General features: G+C 40.8%; 1 protein-coding gene across 3 annotated transcripts in view; it reads right to left on the bottom strand.

Annotated features, from left to right (window-relative positions):
• Positions 1-1,096: 1,096 nt before the first annotated feature.
• KCNH6 (potassium voltage-gated channel subfamily H member 6) overlaps positions 1,097-19,988 on the bottom strand; it is a 151,384-nt gene continuing 132,492 nt past the window's right edge. For all 3 annotated transcript variants that reach the window (XM_089532221.1, XM_089532222.1, XM_089532224.1), the window contains 6 exons: positions 17,521-17,714; positions 13,745-13,844; positions 12,146-12,433; positions 8,448-8,646; positions 4,012-4,201; positions 1,097-3,014 (listed from right to left, as the gene is read on the bottom strand). In XM_089532221.1, coding sequence (XP_089388347.1) covers positions 2,730-3,014; positions 4,012-4,201; positions 8,448-8,646; positions 12,146-12,433; positions 13,745-13,844; positions 17,521-17,714 — 1,256 coding nt within the window. In that variant the 3' untranslated portion in view covers positions 1,097-2,729. The remainder of the gene's footprint in view (positions 3,015-4,011; positions 4,202-8,447; positions 8,647-12,145; positions 12,434-13,744; positions 13,845-17,520; positions 17,715-19,988) is intronic.

The following is a 19,988-nucleotide window of genomic DNA, read 5'->3' as shown; positions in this document are numbered from 1 at the left end:
CAGATGGTGCATCACAAATACGACTCTGTAGCCGATCATACAGGTGGGCATCCAATGGAAACTCAAAAGGAGGAAGGTAACTGCGGGGGATCTTTTCACCTATGTATACTGGTAATAACTGCAGAGAGAGCTTGAGTTTTAGTATATAAAGTATCTAGAAATGTACTGAAGTGCATGCAATATGGGCTTATTTTCTTTCATGCTCAATTGGGACCACCTCTCGTATGGAACAGTAATATTTGGACAGTTTATTTTTCCATTACTAGTTCAGGAAATACTTGCGGGGTATTTTTTTTAAAAAGCATGTATAAAATGCCTTTCACCCACAAAATCACATTGTTTCCTACAAAGCCAATGCTATGCTTGAAAGAGAATGAATGCCTGTCTTTGTTTTGATTTGTTTAGGGACAGTGAAAAAAGTCACATAATACTAAATCACTTGCTGTGATAAAGTCCAACATTTATCTACTGTCTACTTTGGGAAGCTCTCTTCTACTGTAGGCAAGACATCAAACATAAACAGATATGTGATCTGCAAACAAACAACCTAGCATTTTTTAGTTAGCTGGAAGCGACGGTTGTAAGATGTGACAATTGACACCAGTTCATAAATGCTGCAGCTGCCTGGAGTATAATTAGCTAGTCACTATCCAGCTGGGTCACACCCTACTACAAGGAGAGCAGGCAAGAAAGTAATTTTAGAGGTTCCAAGTTACTAGTACATACAGAAGAGTACAAGAAGTATGCCAAAATTAGGCATTCTGCTTTGTTTTACCTCTTTCTCAAGGAAACTCAGACTTTTCTTAGTACCAGTACTTAGCGTTTAGGGGGCCCTTGGTATCCACTAGGGTATGGTTTTAGGATTCCTTGTGATTACCAAATCCATAGATGCTCAAGTCCCATTGTGTACAATGGCACACAGTAAAATGGTGTCTCTTATTTTTTAAAAAATGGCAAAATCAACATTTGCTTTTTGGATGTTCCTTTTGAACATTTTCCAACTGTGGATGGTGGAATCCATAGATTCAGAATCTGTGGATACAGAGGGTCGACTCTTAGAGTACCCAGAACCAGAAGGAGATTCATCAGACCACAGTAGGTGTCAAAATAATCTTTATTAGCAAAGTGTACACTAACACTCCTGAGAAGAAAAGAAAAGAAAATGCTCACAGTTATTTCCCCCCTTGCTACTTTCACTGGGAGTTTTAATATGTTATTTTGGGTAGGTGGCCTAGGGCCATTGCAGCATCTAATTGAGGAGTGGTAATGGAGAAGGTTTGAGGATTCATTTACAGTGCTTCTATGCAGTGCCTTGGCATGGGTATACAACCAAGAGGGAACGGCTACACACACATAGAAAAAGAGACTTGTTTGGTTTGTCTTTCCTCTTCCAGGATTTTCTGAAATTGTGCTTACACCAGCCTTGCAGATTGGTAGAAAATACTACAGCCTACTTGCACATACCTGTGTTTTGCATATCCATCAAGGTACTGGCTCAAGAAGAATTTTTATCGAGCAAGTGGCTAACTACAAGACTGACTCTTCCTGAAATGTAGTATAAAGCTAGGTAAATTGGAATGTTGCAAAAATCTGGAAATTTCTGGAATGTTTTCCCCATCTGGGCTCTTTCGCAGTTCTTGAGAAGTGTTAATTCTGCTTTAGAAATCCATAGGTAGAACATGGGTCCATATTAGCCTAGGCCCTGATTTGTTTGTTGCAGAGGATTCAAGGGATCAGGTATTCTAAACCTGACTTAACCATAAACTTACTTTATACATTGAAACTGCAGTTCTATGATTGCTTATTTGGTATTAAAATGCCACAGAATTCTGTGGAGCTTAGCTCTGAACAATCATGTATACAATCAGGGCTATAGACAGGGATGTACAGATTGATTTGTTGCTTGGGAGTTTAGAGCATGGGGCAGAAACTCATAGAGGCTGTCATGTTGTCAGGGATTGCAGCTCTCTGAAGGAGAGCTGAATATAAACAGCAGGCTCAAAACTCCTATTAAAATCCCTGCACAGGATTGAACTGCACACTTTCCCCTTTCATCTTGCAGTTTTTCTTCGACAGAGATGATGTCCATGCAAGGAAAAAGCAACATGTGAAGTGGCCCTCACTATGTTCTAGGGCAGAACGTATATGGTGCACTATGTCCTCATGTTAAAAGTGGTGGCATTGTTTTACTCTTCCTTCCTTCACAGGGCCATACCTGATGCACAGAAAGATCTGATACAAGACGCATCAAATAAAGGTACATTCATTCTTGGTACCCCACAGCCCAAGGATTTTTTTTTCTTTAGCAATTTCCTCATTCAGAAAAAAATCCCAATATTACATGATTAAATTATGGGAAAGTATCTGTGTTCCACCATGCTAGGTACCTTATAAGGACAAATAGATGTAGACCCTGGCATCACATAGCTTGCAGCTAACAGTGAGGCGGAAGAAGAAGTCAGTCAGCATGTACATGTCACTCTTCTTGGAATTGGTGAGAAGAAAATGTGCACCTGAAGCCTACTTTATGGAATACCACTTCTGAGATCAATGGTCTTGGAAGCCATCCCATTTAAAAAAAATTCCCTCTCTTCAGAGAGGGCAGGAGCTGGCTACAAGTAATACCCTGAGCCGTAACTATTGCCCTCCAAGTGCAACAATTAAAATCAGCTAAGCAGCTTTTCAGTTCAGCTTCCTCTTGCCTGGGGTTCTGAGCTGAAATTTGATTCCTAAGTTGCAGGAAGCAATGGGTCAGAGAGATGTCTCTGAATGTCCAAGTGCTCTGAAGGTGCCTCAAGGTGCTCTGGAAGGGAAGGGAAACGAGATCCTCGGAAGAGTCCCTGATCACTTGGTGCCCTCCGGTGGGGCTCTTGGTTTGGCAGGATCTGTGGGTAATGCTCTTGTTCTGAGCTGACTGTCATGGTTTCATCTGAAGCCACAGTCAGGTGTATACCACTAGACAAGGAGTCCCTGGATTTCAGCTGGGTTTTTTCAGTTTCAGCATAGCTTGGAGTCTAGTGAGAAAAGGAAAATAAAGTCATACAAACAAGGTCAGATTGCCCCTTTAGGAATATGAGAATCTGTGCTTTCATTTGGAGAAAAAGATTTTCCTGCCTTGATGACTGCAGAAAAATATGATCAGAGGCATAATGGCAACAAATGCTGATGGCTTAGAAACATGCCAGTAAGTAAAAGACACTGTGCTACTAGATCTCTTTATAAAAAGATTAAGGCCTAAAACAGATGGGCCGAAAGCTCTGAGTGGGCACCAAAATTAGGGTTCCAGAGCACACGGCAAGCGCACGCTCTGGAACTCTAATATGTATGGACGGTGCCATCTTTACGTGGCACCATGGATATGTGGCGCACGTGCATGATGCAAGCACAGCACCATGTCCACACCTCTGGGCACCGCGCTTACATCATGGACACGTCACAGTGTGCCAATGGTGTACTGATGACATTCTCCCCACATGGCCCAAAGAACCTGCTTTTAACGAGTTCTTTTCGGAGTGGAGGGAGCCCGCACAGTTTGGTTGCTGCAGGCTCCTTCTGGAGGAGAAATGAGCAGCTCCAGACTGCCCCTTTGGGGTGGTCTGTTGAGCCCCAAAGTGAAATTTGAGAAGAGCTAATTGGAAGTCTCTTTTGTTTATAGGTAGATAATAGAAACCACACATACATACCTTGCTACAAATGCATATTAGGGCAAATCCAATTAAAAACAGGAGTGGGGAAGAAAGAGACAGAGAGTCTGCCTCAGAATTACACAATTCAGTTATACGACCCGTAGATTTAAGATTTATTGTCACAACTAAAGGACACCAAATGAAAAAAAAGTGCTGTGGGATGACTTCCACCTATATTTTAGAAGAATGCACTCTTTATTACATCCACTTTCATTCCTTGTGATTCAAAGTAGAGTACTTGGCTTACTGTTCTCTCTTTGGCTGGATTCTACAAGGCTCGGCAGTAGAGCTCTCATTTACATTACAGATTCCTAATGCATCTCACCTCCTTTGTGGGAGTTAGTTCCTCTTCCCCTACTGGCGAGGCCGGTTCTGTGCTCCTCAGGCCCATACTGTATAAAGCCAAATTGTGGGAGGAGGGTGAGATGGAGCTATATGAAGGTGGCACTTGAGACAGCTGTCGCTGCAGCAGTTGCACAATGAGATTCATGTCAGAAGACATCCTGGATTCCAGCCTATGAAAGAGATGGTCACATGTTAGCTTGGGATATTCTGATCTGCCTGAACTGGACTGGGGCAGGTATATGCAAGGCTCATGGGTAGACTGCTGAAATTTCTAAAGGATGAATTCCCCAACATAACCAGTAGGGTGAGTGTGTGTCATATCAATGCTCTTCCTTTAAACATCAGGTTTTCAGGAGCTAGTTCACTGCAGTCACTTCATATGCAGACAGTTCACTTGAATTAGCAGGATAGCATGTTATCTGGAAGCTCTCAAAGTCTTTGAAGGAACAAACCATGTTATCCTAATCTCCAAACCAGGCACACTGAATTCATGAATTCAAATCTTGCATGGTTCATGAGAGTAGGCCATCATGTGAACAAAACAAAGCGATTCGGGGGAATAAGAAAGGCCCATCTGTGAGCTGCAATTATATTATTTATTAATAACCTTTATTTATAAAGCGCTGTAAATTTACACAGCGCTGAATCATATGAAATAACATGCAGCTAGCACAGAGGATAGGACAAAAGCTAGTTATTATATGAAGCAGAGCTAGGAAATTATTTGAACTACAACTCCCAAAATTCTCCAGCCAGTATGGGCCTTTTGCAAACTTTAATACAAAGACAGCCTTATGTTTAAATATTAGGGGTAGCCCAGTTCGGTGTACAGTCTGGGAGCACCTGAAGTGTTAGCACAGATTTGTTCAGTCCCTTGAGAGTCTCTCAGGGGACTGGGAGCCCCATGTAAAGAGGGCACAAAAGTATAATGAAAAGGGCTTTAACTGTTAGGGGGGAAATGGTAATAAGTTAAGATCTATTTAGTATGTCAGCAGAGCATGTCTCCATCAGTGTACTACTTTAGTTGCTTAGAGGGTGGAGGCTGCAGCTTCCCCCTTGCTTTTACTCTGGGTTCACAATGGTCCAAAACACACTGCAGAAATAATCTAGTTTGAGACTGCTTTAACTGTCCAGGCTCAGTGCTAGGGAATCCTGGGAATTGTAGCTTATTGTGGCACCAGAGCTCTCTGACAGAGAAGGCTTAATGTCTGATAAAACTACAGTTCCCAGAATTCCCTAGCATTGAGCTGACACTTAAAGCAGTCTCAAACTGGATTATTTCTGCAGTGTGTTTTGGACCAACGGTAGACAAGGGATTCACTGGCTCAACCACCAGCTACTGATTGATTGCTCCTTCTTCCTGGGTGCCCAAGAGTAGACAGTAAGGGCTCAGGTATGTCTCTGCAGTCAATCAGTGTGGACCTTATCACACGTGGGGGGTTTGCAGCTCAGATCTGCAGTCACTCCTGTTCTAGCAACGCAAAAAGTGATGTTTTTTCACACCAGATCCGGAGTCACTTCTGTCTAGCAATGCGAATTCACGTTAAAACACGATGTTTTACCACACCTGGTTGCCTTTTTGTTGCCCTTCCGAATCGAGGGGGAAGCGGAGTCAGTTCGATTCCAAGCAAGTCACGTGATGAGGATTCAACTTGATTCGAATTGGGACCCTTGCGCATGCTCAGTGGCTGTCTGAACGCATCCTGAATCTTTGCACTTCTGGGGTGAAGAAGGGAGCCTGGTTCCACTTTCACTTGAATGCTAGCCTCATGTGTATGACTCCCTTCTATTTTCCCATCCCTGGCAGCCAAATTCAAACGGGTCCTCCAGCCCCCATCCATTTCAGCCACATCTACATCTATCCTCCTGTCATTCTCCTCATCTATTTCAGCTATATCTACATCTATTTTTTTGTTATTCTCCTCATCCATTTCAGCCACATCTATATCTATCCTCCGTGTCAGAGCCCCCATCCATTTATTATTATTATTATTAAGGAATTATTATTATTCACTGCAAAATAATCAGTGTAGAAGCTGCAGGTTTACTTGGAAGTAAATCCTTTGGATCTGAAGGAGACCCATTTTGGAGGATTGCAGAAATGATCCAGTTTCCCTTATTCTCCATGCTCCCTAAAGTACAACCTCCCAGAATCCAATCCACTTTGTAACAGTTCCCTTCTCTTAGGTTGCATCTGCACTGGGAAATAATCTGGTTTAACTCCACTTTAACTGTCCTAGCTCAGTGCTATGAAATTCTGGGAACTGTAGTGTCCTGAGACATTGAGCCTTCTCTGCCAGAGAGCTCTGATGCCTCAGCAATCTAATTTATTATTGTTGTTGTTGTTGTTGTTGTAAAAATAAATTATTGTTATTATTATTATTATTATTATTATTATTATTTTAAAAACAATTTAATTATTATAATGATTCTCCCTAAAGTACCACCTCCCTGAATCCAATCCACTCTATTTCCCTTGGTAACAGTTGCCTTCTCTTAGGTTGCATCTGCACTGGGAAATAATCTGGTTTAACTCCACTTTCACTGTCCTGGGTCTGTGCTATGGAATTCTGGGAACTGTAGTGTTGTGAAACATTGAGTTTCGTCTGCCAGAGAGCTCTGGTGCCTCAGCAAACTAATAAAAATAAATTATTATTATTATTATTATTATTATTTAAAAAATTTTAAATTATAATTATTATAATTATTCTCCATGCTCCCTAAAATACCACTTCCCTGAATCCAATCCACTCTCCTTCCCTTTATAACAGTTGCCTCTGGTTTAATTCCACTTTCACTGTCCTGGGTCAGTGCTATGGAATTCTGGGAGTTGGAGTGTGTTGTGGGGTCCTTGGCTCAAGGCTATCAAATTCTGGGAGCTGGAGTTTGTTGCTCCCCCCAGCCTCCCATCTTCCCCCCCCCCCCCAGCCTCCTGTTCATTCCTTCTATCCCTGTCATCTACCCTTCTGAGCAACGGAAGCAATTGGGGCAAAATTGCAACACAGCATCATGGGAAATTTGCCTCTTTGGAGGTTTGGGGGGTGTACCGGGAGGGAAGCAAAGTTGCATTCCACACCAGACCAATTCAGAGTGAAATCGAAGTGAGCTTAAATGCAAATTCTGTGAACTCACTTTTGTACCGAATTTACCAAAATGAGGAGTCCCTGAATTCACTGTGGAAGTGCCATAGAAGGAGGTCCCATAGAAATGAATTGCATGTGATAACACATTCACATTATGTCGTGAATCCGCATCGTTGGACCCGCAGTCACCCCGGTTCTGAGCTGAAAAATCTCCAAAAAGCTCAGTGTGATATACTCCTGTGTGTGTGGAGGGGCAGATATACTTTGGGGAACATCCTAGCTGTTGTTGTGCACCTGGGGTAATCCTCATTTCATTCACGAGGAAGAGGGCTGCACTGCTGGCCTTGGCCTCCTCCATCCTGTCCAAATATACATGTGTTAGGAATCAGTATCTGCAAAGATCAAGCTTATGGTACACACACACACACACACACACACACACACACCATGCAGGTGTCTGTGCCTAACCACATGGATATGGCACAAGACCTCAGAAATGGGAACAGTAGTCTGAAAACATTCACATTCTTATGAGTACAACTCATGAAGGGCTCTACTCTTATTCTAGTTCTGTATGTTTTTATAAAATATTAGAAATTAGTCAATAAATAGAACTCAGTATGGTTGGTCTTTTGCTCTTAAATGATTTGTCATTTCAAATACTGGACTGCATAGCAGTATGTGAAACCTGTATTTGTAAGTTTGAATATTTGTACAGCAATATAGCATAATGGAGATATTTTCAAATGCATTATTTGTATTTAATGATTTTTGTTGTTGTTGACATGTATATAGTTTCCTTCCAATAAATTGATTCTCAGCATCTCTTTTGGTCTTTTCCATAAACTGTAGAAACAACTCAGTAATGAAAGAAATGTACTAAGAAGCTTGGTTTGATGGATGGATAGATATCTGTAATGGATTCTTTAAATACAGATAATCTATCTAGACAGGAAAGTTACATAGGCCCCATACAGACAGGCCAAAATAAAGATGCTTTGAGTCACTTTGGAGATATGCTGTTTAAATGTTGCATGCGTCCTAAGAGTCTGGATGCCACACCAAAGCCACAATCCAGTCCTAAGGACTGGAGCGCAGCTTTGGCACAGCTTCTGGACTCTTAAGACGCATGCATCATTTAAACAGCATTTCTCCAAAGTGACCAAAAGCAGATTTATTTTGTCCTGTCTGTATGGGGCCTCAACCTACCTTTCAAATATTTAGATTTATTTCAGTTTTTAGAGCTTTGGGTACTTTGTTTTGTAGAAATCAAAAGCTACTGGAATACCGTCTCCCTCCCAATCTTTCCAGATCTCCAAGCAATAGAACTCACCTGCTGATCTGTGCCTGGAGGCAGTCCAGTTTGGATTCAATCTGTCGTGGTCTGTCATCAGAGTTAGGAGGCATCTCTAATGGGCTGTGCATGTCCAAAGGGCTATGTACCAGGGACATATGCTGGAGAGGTTCTGTAAGGGAGGTGGGCCTCTTGTCCTCCCAGAATGTGAACAAGTTGGAAACATCCAATGGTGTTGCTAGCAGGTAAAAGAGAAGAAAGTTCCAAATCTCTATTTGCAATCTATATGATGATACAACAGAGTTTGGAAAAGTTCCTTTTTTGGACTACAGCTCCCAGAATTCCCCAGTCAGTATGGGGACTGACTGAACCACTGAAATAATACATCTGAGGTTGTTGGGATTCTCAGTGCTTGAGCCCTATAATGTCTGAAAATGCTATTCATAATAAAACCCACATGGTCTAGTATAATGGAATAGGGCACCGAGAATTTATGTGAGCAGAGGTATCTTCCAGCCAAATTTCAGAAATAGCCAGTAAAAATGATAGAAATACAAAAATCTTCATAAAATTTCACAATTGTATAAGATTTTTTTTTAATTTAGAAGTGCAAGAGGAAACTATTAAAAGATCTATGATGAAATGGGGACAAGATATAGGACAGGATATTCAATTATATCAGTGGGATAAGTCCTGGACTAGGATACTAAAACATACATTGAGTTATGATCTGAAAGAGAATTTCTATAAAATGCAAAATAGGTGATATCTTACATCTTCAAAATTAGCTAAAATTTATAAAGGTGTCAGTAATTTATGCTGGAAGTATGCTGAAGTACCAGGTACGTTCTTTCACTTATGTTGGAATTGCAAACAGGCAAAGATCTATTGGAGGAGAATTCATGATGTGATGTCTAGAATATTAAATTGTAAAGAAGACTAGAACCCCAGTTTTACTTAGAATGATTATGAATGAAAAACTAGAAAATAAGCATGGCTAGTTTTTATTTTATATGATAACTGCAGCACGTATAATGTATGCCTCCAAATGGAAAAGTAAGGAAAGTCCTAACTGTAAAGAGTAGTTGCTGAAATTGCTAGATTATATGGAAATTTACAAATATACCTGCCTAATAAAAGGGAAACCATGGGGGAAACACAATTCTGTTTATGGACATCCTGCTGAACATACAAATGTTAAGAGTAGGGCAGCAGGACACAGAAATATTAAGCATACTAGCAATAGACATGCTTCTCCTTTTTCCTTCTCCATGCATTTAGGCTTAGAAGGATGGAAGGGATGGAAGGGGCAACAGAGTTAGGTGGCATTTACCAAGTGAAGGTGCTGAACTGCAGTAGCTCCACTCCAGGGTGCCATGCAGACGAGAGGCAGGCAAGTTTAGCCTTTGTTGGTTTGCAGCTCCCATCAGCTAGAGACAGCATAAGAAGCCATTATGGGAGTTACAGTCCAAAAACTAAAAGCCTCACTTGCCCGCCTCTGATGTAGAAATGAAAATGTATTGTAGGTAAAAAGGAACTTGGTGTGACTTAGTGAAACATAAATGAAAGGTGAAGAGCTGAGCAGATGTTTTACTGTGTTACTCTGTAGTGCCCTGTCCTGGCCAAGTGATCCAGAATGATACCATGGTTGACAATCTTGAAAGCAATTAAAGTTTCAGTACAAGCATCCAATCCCACAACTCAGTTCCTGCTACAGATGATCACAAAATAAAACAGGGTTGTCTGCCTCAAACCTGGGATGAAACTCAGGTTGAAACTGCCTGATTTATTTAAGACATGCCCAGAGATGAGTTGCTACCACTTGCTGAAGCATCTTGCTCACTTATGGCAGGGGCTTCTCTATGGAGGAAAAAATCCATTTTGTATTCCTAAAGTTGTTAGATTTCAAAGCTCTTGTTTTAAAAGGAAAATAAACTCTGAGTGGAGTTATGCAACATATGTGCAACAGGATTTCAGAGGGGGGAATGGCATATGGGACTGCTGGCACACTGGATTTTCCAGAGTGGTGCTTGCAACCCCAAAGAGAAATAGCCATTGCTAGGCTGAGCAGCTGCATCAGTTGACGTCAGAAGGCAGGGAAGGGAAGACAGCAGTGCACAGCAACACAGCATGGTGTGCGTTACAGTCTAATAGCTGTGTGTATATACGCACAAGAGAGAGAATGAAAAAGAGAGTGAGATGAGCTAATGGGTGTATAAATGTATGTGTATAAGTAAGTTAATGTTAATTGTTATAAGCAAAACAAAATTAAAGTACTGGTACAAAATGAAACCCAAATAGTGTATAGGACAAAGGTGTTGCTGCTACCACTTGTAATGTGGAAGCAGGGATTTGTTGTGAAGGGTGTTTTACTGTGCGTCGAAGAAATATTGTAGCCTTTTGGTGGGAGGGTGGATGCAGGGGTGTACATATATGAGAGGGATTGTGTGTGTGCATGTGTAAGGAGAAAGAGAGGGAGGGAGGGACAGAAGGAGGAGAAGGACTGTTGCCCACTGCGTGAAGACAATATGAGAAATACAATAATACATATCATATGCTTGTAACACTCTCATCTTGGAAATAACTGCCTCCTTAAATGCCAAAGATATTAGAGGGTTGAGTAATGGCTAGCATTTCATATTATTTGAATTTGTTACTTTAGGTTATTTTTCAGACTTTAAAAAAATACTTGTAGTAGATTTTTAATTTAAAAAAACAACAATGTGGTACAAATGTGTAATTTATGCTTAATGCAATAGCTTAATTTTCAAATTAATTTTAACAAATTTGATTTGACACTCTCACATCCAACCTCTGACTATATGTTTAGAAATGTTAAGCTATAAAGATAATAATAATAATAATAAGAAGAAGAAGAAGAAGAAGAGGAAGGGCAATGTGGGAAGAATATGAAAATGACTTACATTACTCATTTGGTGTAAAGTTTGTATAGGAAATACATAAAGAGTACTTTCAAACCCTGAAAGTCCTGCAGAAGGGCTCAGTATTATTAGAACCATAGTGAAGTTATTTTTTTGTTGCCCCTGCCCTGCAGAACAAGCCTCATATAATTCTTCAAGTTTCAATGTAAAAACATTATAAAGACTAGTTTAGGACTGTAGACCTTATAAATATTTACTTAGTGATAAATCCCATTACAATCAGAGGGACTTTACAACTAAACATGCATTGGCTTGGACTGCCACCAACACATCATGAAGTCTCTCACAATGATGCTTTGCAACAATTTAACATCTATTCAATCTCCTTCTTCTCTCTTGGTTTTCAGCCCCAATCTTTTGCCATTGCAGGTTGAAACAATACTAGAGTCCAGGGCACTATGGGTCTATAACCATTTAAGTGTATGCTGACCCACCTATATGGTATCTTTAAACTACAATTCCCAAGTGTGACTCTTTCTTTAGTTTGAAAGTTTTTTGATCCTAAAATTAGTACAGGTTGAGTATTCCTTATCCAGAATTCCAAAACCCCAAAGAATCCAAAATTGTCCACATGGTTAGCTTTGCTCTCTGATGGTTCAAGTGTAAACAAACTTGGTTTCATGCATAAAATTATTTAAAATATTGTGTATAAAATTACCTTCAGGCTATCTGTATAAGGTGTATATGAAACATAAATGAATTTCATGTTTAGATTTTAGTCCCATGTCCGTAATGTCTCAATATCTATATGCAAATATTACCTTATCCTGCAAGACTGCCCAGTGAGCTACATACCTGCATAGGAGAGGCTGTCGTCAGTCACCAGTCTGTCAACCTCAGTGCCATCACTAACCAGGTTTACCACTGCTGGGGCATAGTTGCTCTTTTCAGTCATTATGAAAGATTCACCCTTGGTGGGGCTGGGCACCTTGGCCTCCTCTTCACTAGTCTGGGAGCATGGTGTCGTAGTACTGCACATATCATCCCAATGGTCCTTGCTGTGGGGACGCTGTAGCTGGGTCAGCTCAGAGTATGCATGATACTGCTCTGGGTCTGAGATGCCTGTATCCAGGCCATCTGGATCTGTCATGGGAACAAAGTTGCAGATCAATTTGCTATAGGACAGTACTGTCTGTGAAATGCAATTTATCTGCCTGCAGCACCTATGCTAAGCAAATTATTTGAAAAGTATAAGAAGAAACATCAGATTCTGGAAGGTGATTTGAATTAGAGTGGTCTCTTGGTATCCACTGGAGTTCCAGGACCCCCTGTGGATACCCAAGTCCATGGATGCTCACGTCCCATTAAATACAGTGGCATAATAAAAAGATCTACCTTATATAAAATGAAAAATCAGGGTATGCTTTTTGTAATTTTTTAAAAATATTTTTAAACCGTGGATGGTTAAATCCACGGATAAAGAATCCACATGGATTCAGTACCTTAAAGGAAACAAAGGGCTCGAACAGACAGGCCAAAATAAAGCTGCTTCGGGTCACTTTGGAGATATGCGGTTTAAATGCTGAATGCATTCTAAGAGGCCGGAAGCTGCGCTAAAAACACGCTCCAGTCTTAAGAACTGGAGTGCAGCTTTGGTACAGCTTCTGGCCTCTTAAGATGCATGTGTCATTTAAACAGCATACCTCCAAAGTGACCTGAATCAGCTTTATTTTGGCCTGTCTGTTCGAGTCCTAGGTATTTAAAAAACAAAACCTGATCATGTTATATCTCTCTTGGGCAAAAAAGCTTACTGCTGTCAGACTATATAATGTATTCCACTTCCAAGGTTAGTGGTGACAAATATTGTGATGTGCCCAGGGACATCATAACACAATCCTAAGGGAGGATTAGATACATTAATGAAGGACTGGTTTACAATAATGATGTGCCAGGAGTGCTTAATGGAATGTTCATTTTCAGAGGCAATATGCTTGTGACTGCCCAATGAAGAAACATCAAGGGAAGGATCTCTCCAGCTTGGCTGACACTCAAAGGTTTCTCAAAGGAGCTGACTAGCCATTGGCAATTCTAAGTCAATGGTTCCTAAGTCAATGGTTCCTAAGTGTGGGCACACAAGTGCTTTTAGATTTTAACTTCCAGAAGCCCCAGCTAGTATGGCCAATGTTGAGGAACTGGGGAAGATATAGTCCAGCAACATCTGGAAACTCAAGATGGGGAATCCCTGCTCTAAGTCATGGAAACTCTCAAAAAGTGGGAGAAATGGGTATGCTTTCCTCCTTGCTCTGCTCTTAATGCAGGAATTCTGTGCAACTGACGGAGACTTGAAGACTGAGCAAAATGTGGCATCTCACATTGAAATGGTGGGAGAGGTGTCCCCACCCTGCTCAGTCCAGGAGTTGCCTGTGGAAGTATCATCCCAAGAGAGTGACTCACCTATTTTGTTAACTTTGCAGAGAGAACGCTTATGGCGACGTGCCCGACGATAGTTGCAGGCATACTCTTCACTGAGTGGTGAACGAGGAACACTGTCTGCCTAAGAAAACAAAGACATTATCATAAGTAAAGCATAGTACTGAAAAGTAATTTTCAGCAGAGAGGGATACCGAGACTCCCAGAAGAGCTTTTCCCAGCCTAGTGCCCTCCAGGCATGGACTGCAACTCCCAGATCCCCATGCCATTTACCTGTGAGATTCTGAGAGTTGCTGTCCAACACATCTGGAAAGGACCAGGTTGGGGGAAGCTGTCTTAGCGTTCCCCCAGTCTTTCACTACAATCCTGTGTAAGGAATCATGCTTAGAGTAGCTTACTTGGACTTAACATCTTGTAGTACTGCAACCTGAAACCCAATGTTGAGACATTGTCTTTGACTATGTGCAGATGTCTTTCTTTCCCAACTCATCCATGTTTGGCAGCAACTGTATTCTATCTATCTATCTATCTATCTATCTATCTATCTATCTATCTATTTATTGTTGCTGCTGTTGTTTTGTTCTGTGCCTTCAAGTTATTTCTAACTTATGATGACTCTAAGGTGATATTAAAAAAACAACACTGGGTGACCTTGGGCAAGTCACACTCTTGCAGCCTCAGAGGATGGCAATGGCAAACCCCTTCTGAAGAAACTTGCCAAGCTTTAAGGTTGCCATAAGTAAAGGTTTGTTAAGGTTTGTCATAAGTAAAAAACGACTTGGAGGCACATCACCACAAAACAACAACAAGGCAACAGTATTATGGTTTTTTTCTTGTTTTCTTATACAGAGTAGAGTTTGCTTTTGCCTTCCTCTGAGGCTGAGAGAGTGTGACTTGCCTAAAGTCACCCAGTGGGTTTCCACAGCCAAGTGGTGATTTCAACCCTGGTCTCCAGAATCATAGTCCAGGGTTCAAAACAAACCACTATACCATGATGGCTCTATTGTTTATTTTATACCCTACTCTTTCCCTAGTGCTGGGTCTCAAGGTCTTTACAAAATAAAAAGAAATACAAGTAAAAACCCATATAGATAAAATGCAAAAAGTTACATTTTAAAAATACCATCGAGAGAATTAAAACCCAGAATGGTTTTCTGATCACAGGACAACCTAGAGTTTGGGGTTGAGTCCTTATTATTTTAGAAAAAGTTATGCTCTGCATCAAACTACAAAATTATGTATCTTACACACTTCCAGCACTTAACAGATAAAAATACCTATTTCACTTAACAGATAAAAATTGATTCCCTCCTTTGTGAAATTGTAAGGTATGTGACTGAACAACATTTGAAAGACATGTGGCTGAGTGTACCAAAAAGGATGTGGTCAAGTGCAAAATTTATTAATGAGGAGGAACACATTAATCTGCAATATTTTAGGCAAATAACCCTTTGGATTTAGGTACTGGATTTAGGAAAAAATGGAAAAATACTGAAATCAATAAATATCACATTATGTGTGAGGATGTGGAACATGATTATAAATATTATATTACACATGAGTGTAAAATCAATCAGACTACACTCAAAAGGATAGCTTTCTATCAAATTCATGAGCACGCATGAGCTTATGGTCACATCCACCTTTCTGCTCAGCACAGATTCAAATCCCAGTTTCCTTATAAAGCTCATGTGATCACCTTGAGATAATCACAGATAATCTCAGTCAATCATACTTCACAGGATTATTGTTAGGATAAAAATGGGGGAAGAAGTAGGGGAAAAAATCAGTTACAACACCTTCTGCTCTGGGAGTTAAATGGAATAAAATTAGTTAAAATACATATCATGGAGGGTGTATGACTGTCATAAATAATTTGATAGATTCCAATGGCCTTTTAGGATGTTGCTCTTAGCCCACTCTTTTGTAGACATTTACCTGACAGTAAGTCCCACTGAACTGATTGGGTTTATTTCTGAATAGATATATTTATTATTACACTATTAATGTAAATGAAATATTGCTCTGCAGAGGCATATCTTTCCCCCCTTGCTCAGATACACAAATACACACACTCCTCTCCCACACAGATAAACACACTCTGTCTCTGTCTCACACAGAGATGCACAAGCGCACACTTCATCTCTCTTTCACTCTCATGCACCCCCAAACAAACAGAAGGCTACACAAACCTACACACTGCTCTCGCTCTCAGACACACAGATGCACCGACCCCCCAAACTACCTCTCTGTCTCTCTCAAACTCAAACACACACTCCTCCCTTCTTTTACAAATGTGCACATGTGTGCACACATACACACATCCTGTTATCATAGTGCATTTTTGTATGTGTATATGTGTGTATAGTATTATAACACAAACATACTCCTTCTCCCTCTCAAAGACAAATACGCAAAAATGCACACAATCTCCCCTGGCTCTTATACCTGTAGATACACAGATAAAGAAACATTGCTCCTCCAGCTTTCTAAAGACACACACACACACACACGGGGGAAGGAGGGAGAAAGAGACTGGGAAACCCACCCAATTTTGATTTGTTATTAGCTTCCCACCAAAGAAACCCTTCCCTCAGAACTACTTTTTGATTTTGCTGATACAGAAACCATCCCATAGTTTTAATGCTGGTGGTGAACAAGACTCATGTACTGAATTTGTGAATCTGCCTGGACAACCAGTATGTTGGGATCTCTGCAGGTTCCCTAGGACATCTTTATGATTATGAGGGGCATGACTGTGATCCAGGAGATCCCACCACAGGGCAATTATTTTTCCAAAACTGTTTTAAATTATTATTATTATTATTATTATTATTATTATTATTATCATTTTCTGGAAAGCTTCCACTGACACTTTCCGCCTTATTTTTAATTCTCCAAGTCATGGTGGGAAATTTAGGAAAAACAATCGGTGGCGGCGGCACTAGGAGATACATAAAAGCCTCCCCTAACTGTTCCAGTCTACTTAGTATCCCAATTTTTTTTTACTTGAGGCTGAAAGACAAAAAGGCATGTTTCACAATATGTTTTAAATTTACCATTCAAAGATATATCTGTTTTAATCTTTTTCAGCATAAAAATATATAAAAGAATCCGGTAGCCCTTCTGAGACAGAGAAAATAAAATGTTTAGCACAGTAGTACGAAAACCTTTCCCCCTTGGGACTCCCCCCCCCACCCCTGCCACCGCTGCTTTACAGCTACTTGCAGATGTTGCCCCCCACCTTGATGTAGTATATGAATAAGATTTATTTTATTTTGTTTATTTATGGGATTTCTATCCTGCCTTTCTCCCAAAATGGGATTTTATTTAGTGTGCATATTTTCATTTGCACATTCATTTATATACATATTTTAACATTTTATAAGGAAATAACATCATTCAGATTAGAACAGTTTTATTTAAGTAAATTCAATATTTAACTCAACACATGTGTAAATTTTACATGTAAAAATTTTGGGACAAGGAAGAGAAAGAAGAAGTGGAAGGATCACAGCCTCCAAATCTTGTGACCCCTTTATGCAGTTCTCATGCTCCCCCTGGGAGTCCTCCACTACCATTTCAGAACCACCGATCTAGCATGAACTTTTGTGGACTCCAGTTAACTTCATCAAATGCATCTGATGAAATGGACTGGGGTCCATGAAAAAGAATCTCAGAAATTTCATATTCTCATTTATTCTCAAATGTACTAAAGAAGTCTTTTATATCTTTTAATTTATTGTAGTGTTATCCTTCCCCCATCTCTTTCTGCCCCTCCCTCCCCATCAGATACTCACATCTCTCAAATTGAATGTTATCTCTAGATTGCTCCAGAAATTGTCTGAGAAGGCTGGGTACATATCCAAGACTTCTAGGAGGTCCTCCCGCTGGATCTTGTGCAAGTCACAATAAGTGAGGGCTCGCACGTCAGCGTTGGATTTCCCAGGCCGGGCGTAGAGACTGATCGGCTCGCCAAAGATGTCATTCTTCCCTATACAACATGGAAAATACTTTTAGAGCGCAACAGTGCTCTCCTGGGAGAGACCAAACATCTACAAAATTCACTGGTTTGTCTCTGGCAAGCAGTTCATTTTGTGGGCTCAAGTAAACATATTATAAGAAACCACAACAAAGAAAGGAGTGAGGGATCCTCTGCCTTTCACTCACACCTCTCACAGCGAAGGCCATGAACATCAGCTCTGGAGAGAAATGGACTTATTTGCTGAACTCTCTAAAGTACTTACCATATATACTCAACTATAAGTCAACCTCATGTATAAGTCGAGGGCAGGTTTTGATATGAATTTTGATATAACCTGTGGATACGTCAAGGATAAAACTTTGAGGCATGTAACAAATGATGTAAAGGATGAAGCAAAGGAAAATGATGCCAAAGAACTTACAAAATTCCAGCAGGCATAACTGTGTTCACCCAAAAGGCTGGATGGATGAAGAGCGGCGGGGTGTGTGTGTGTGTGTCAGTGCTTCCAGGACAGATTACACACTTGCCTTTCACCAGGAGATGGTTCCTTTTCAAGTAAGGGTTAACGTATAGTACTTACATTAGCCTGTGGATTAAACTGACTTGGGTTTTGGAGGTCAATTTTTTGACTACAATTTCTAAATTTATATATGAGTATATACAGCAAGTCATATCATTGCTTTTGCATCAATTTTGGGGGGTCAGCAACGACCTACCTGCTGTGAGAATGGCATCACTGTCTTCTTCCAATCTTTTAAGCATGAAAAAATGGGGAAAACCCTGTGTTGTTCTTTCGAGCCAAATAAGGGGTGGGCAAAGTGTGCCTCCCCAGGGCTGTTTCTTGAGGCTCTGGGATCAAAAGGATCAAAATATTATATATATATGAGTCCTCAAATAAGTTCTGTTTATTCCTTATTGTTAGAAAAGGACTTTCCTAGACCTAGAATGCCCTGGGGAGCTAAAAACATGTCAAAAGTGCCCCCCATAGTCCCAAGGGAAAAATGTTTGAATCTTTTTTTGTAGTGATTTGTGTGGCCCTCCAAAGTCTCTTGGATGGCTAATGTGGTCCCCTAGCCATTCGTAGTTGACTACCTCAAACCTAGAGAAATGAGCACCATTTGCTGCTGTGCCAATAGCACAACAATTTATCTTGAAAAGGGGAGAATGTGTCCTTTGCTTTCAAGCAAAATGGTGTTCCTCAGAATCTTCTGAGAGTAGGATGTGGCCCCTCAAGGGTTCAGGGAACAATATGTCCCTCTACAGCTGAAAACTGCCAACTCCTACTTTGCAGGGTAAAGAGAATCAGTATACAATATTATGCCCAACTGTCCAGGGACGTAGCCAGGATTTTAGGAAGGGGGGGGGGGTCCAGACTAAGTGCCACCATTATATTGGGGCTTGGGTGCGGCACAGCAGCCGCACGCACCATTCATTTTTCTAATGGAAGGGGGGGGGGTCCGGACCCCAAGAACCCCTTGGCTACATCCCTGAACTGTCCCTGATCTTCAAAATGCCCCCCAAAATGACCTCTAAGGGATGTGGAAGACATTTCTACTTCACTTTGACATCCCCTGGGCACCCAAGGAGTCAATATAAAATTTTCAGATTTTTTGTTGTTGTTGTAAGATGTCCCAAATGCATGGTGAGAATGCCATAAGAATTGGGGGTGGGGACGAGGATGACGGGATGGGGCATTTTATTGCTATTTTTCTGTCTGGGATGAGTTGCAGTAGGTAGTGCAGCCCTCTCAATTCACCTGGGTGGCTAATGCAGCCCCCTAGCCTTCCACAGGTGCCTGGTGCTACAACAGAAGGTAGCTCCACTACTATCTTATTCTTATAGGGTAAAGAGTAACACAGTAAATAGTGACAGAGAAAGGGTGCTTCCTGCACCACCTTTCAAAAGTCATTGCTATCCCACATTCCCATCTTTAATCTAGCTGATCTGTGCTAAGAAAATAGTGGGAAGAAATGCTTTAAAAAAACAACAACCCAGAAAAGAAACAGATGGAAGATGCTGTCATCTGGTGTGTGCATCTGTGCCTGCCTTCAAGTCACCTGTTCACTTATGGTGACCCCATGAATTCCACAGGGTTTTCTTAGGTAAGGAAAACTCAGATGTGGTTTTGACAATTCTTCCCTCTGAAATATAGCCTGCAACGACTGGTGTTTGTTGGTGGTCTCCCATCCAAGTACTAACCTTTTACAATTCGGGGAATGGGTCAGATTGATTGCACAATAAAAGCCTTGCCTGGAAATGCCCAGAAAACCTAACACTTTTCTG

The sequence above is a fragment of the Sceloporus occidentalis genome, unplaced genomic scaffold (assembly GCF_023333645.1).
Source record: "Sceloporus occidentalis isolate IW3139 unplaced genomic scaffold, rSceOcc1.0.p SCAF_7, whole genome shotgun sequence".
Classification (NCBI taxonomy): domain Eukaryota; kingdom Metazoa; phylum Chordata; class Lepidosauria; order Squamata; family Phrynosomatidae; genus Sceloporus; species Sceloporus occidentalis.
This window is presented reverse-complemented; position numbering and strand designations above follow the sequence as displayed.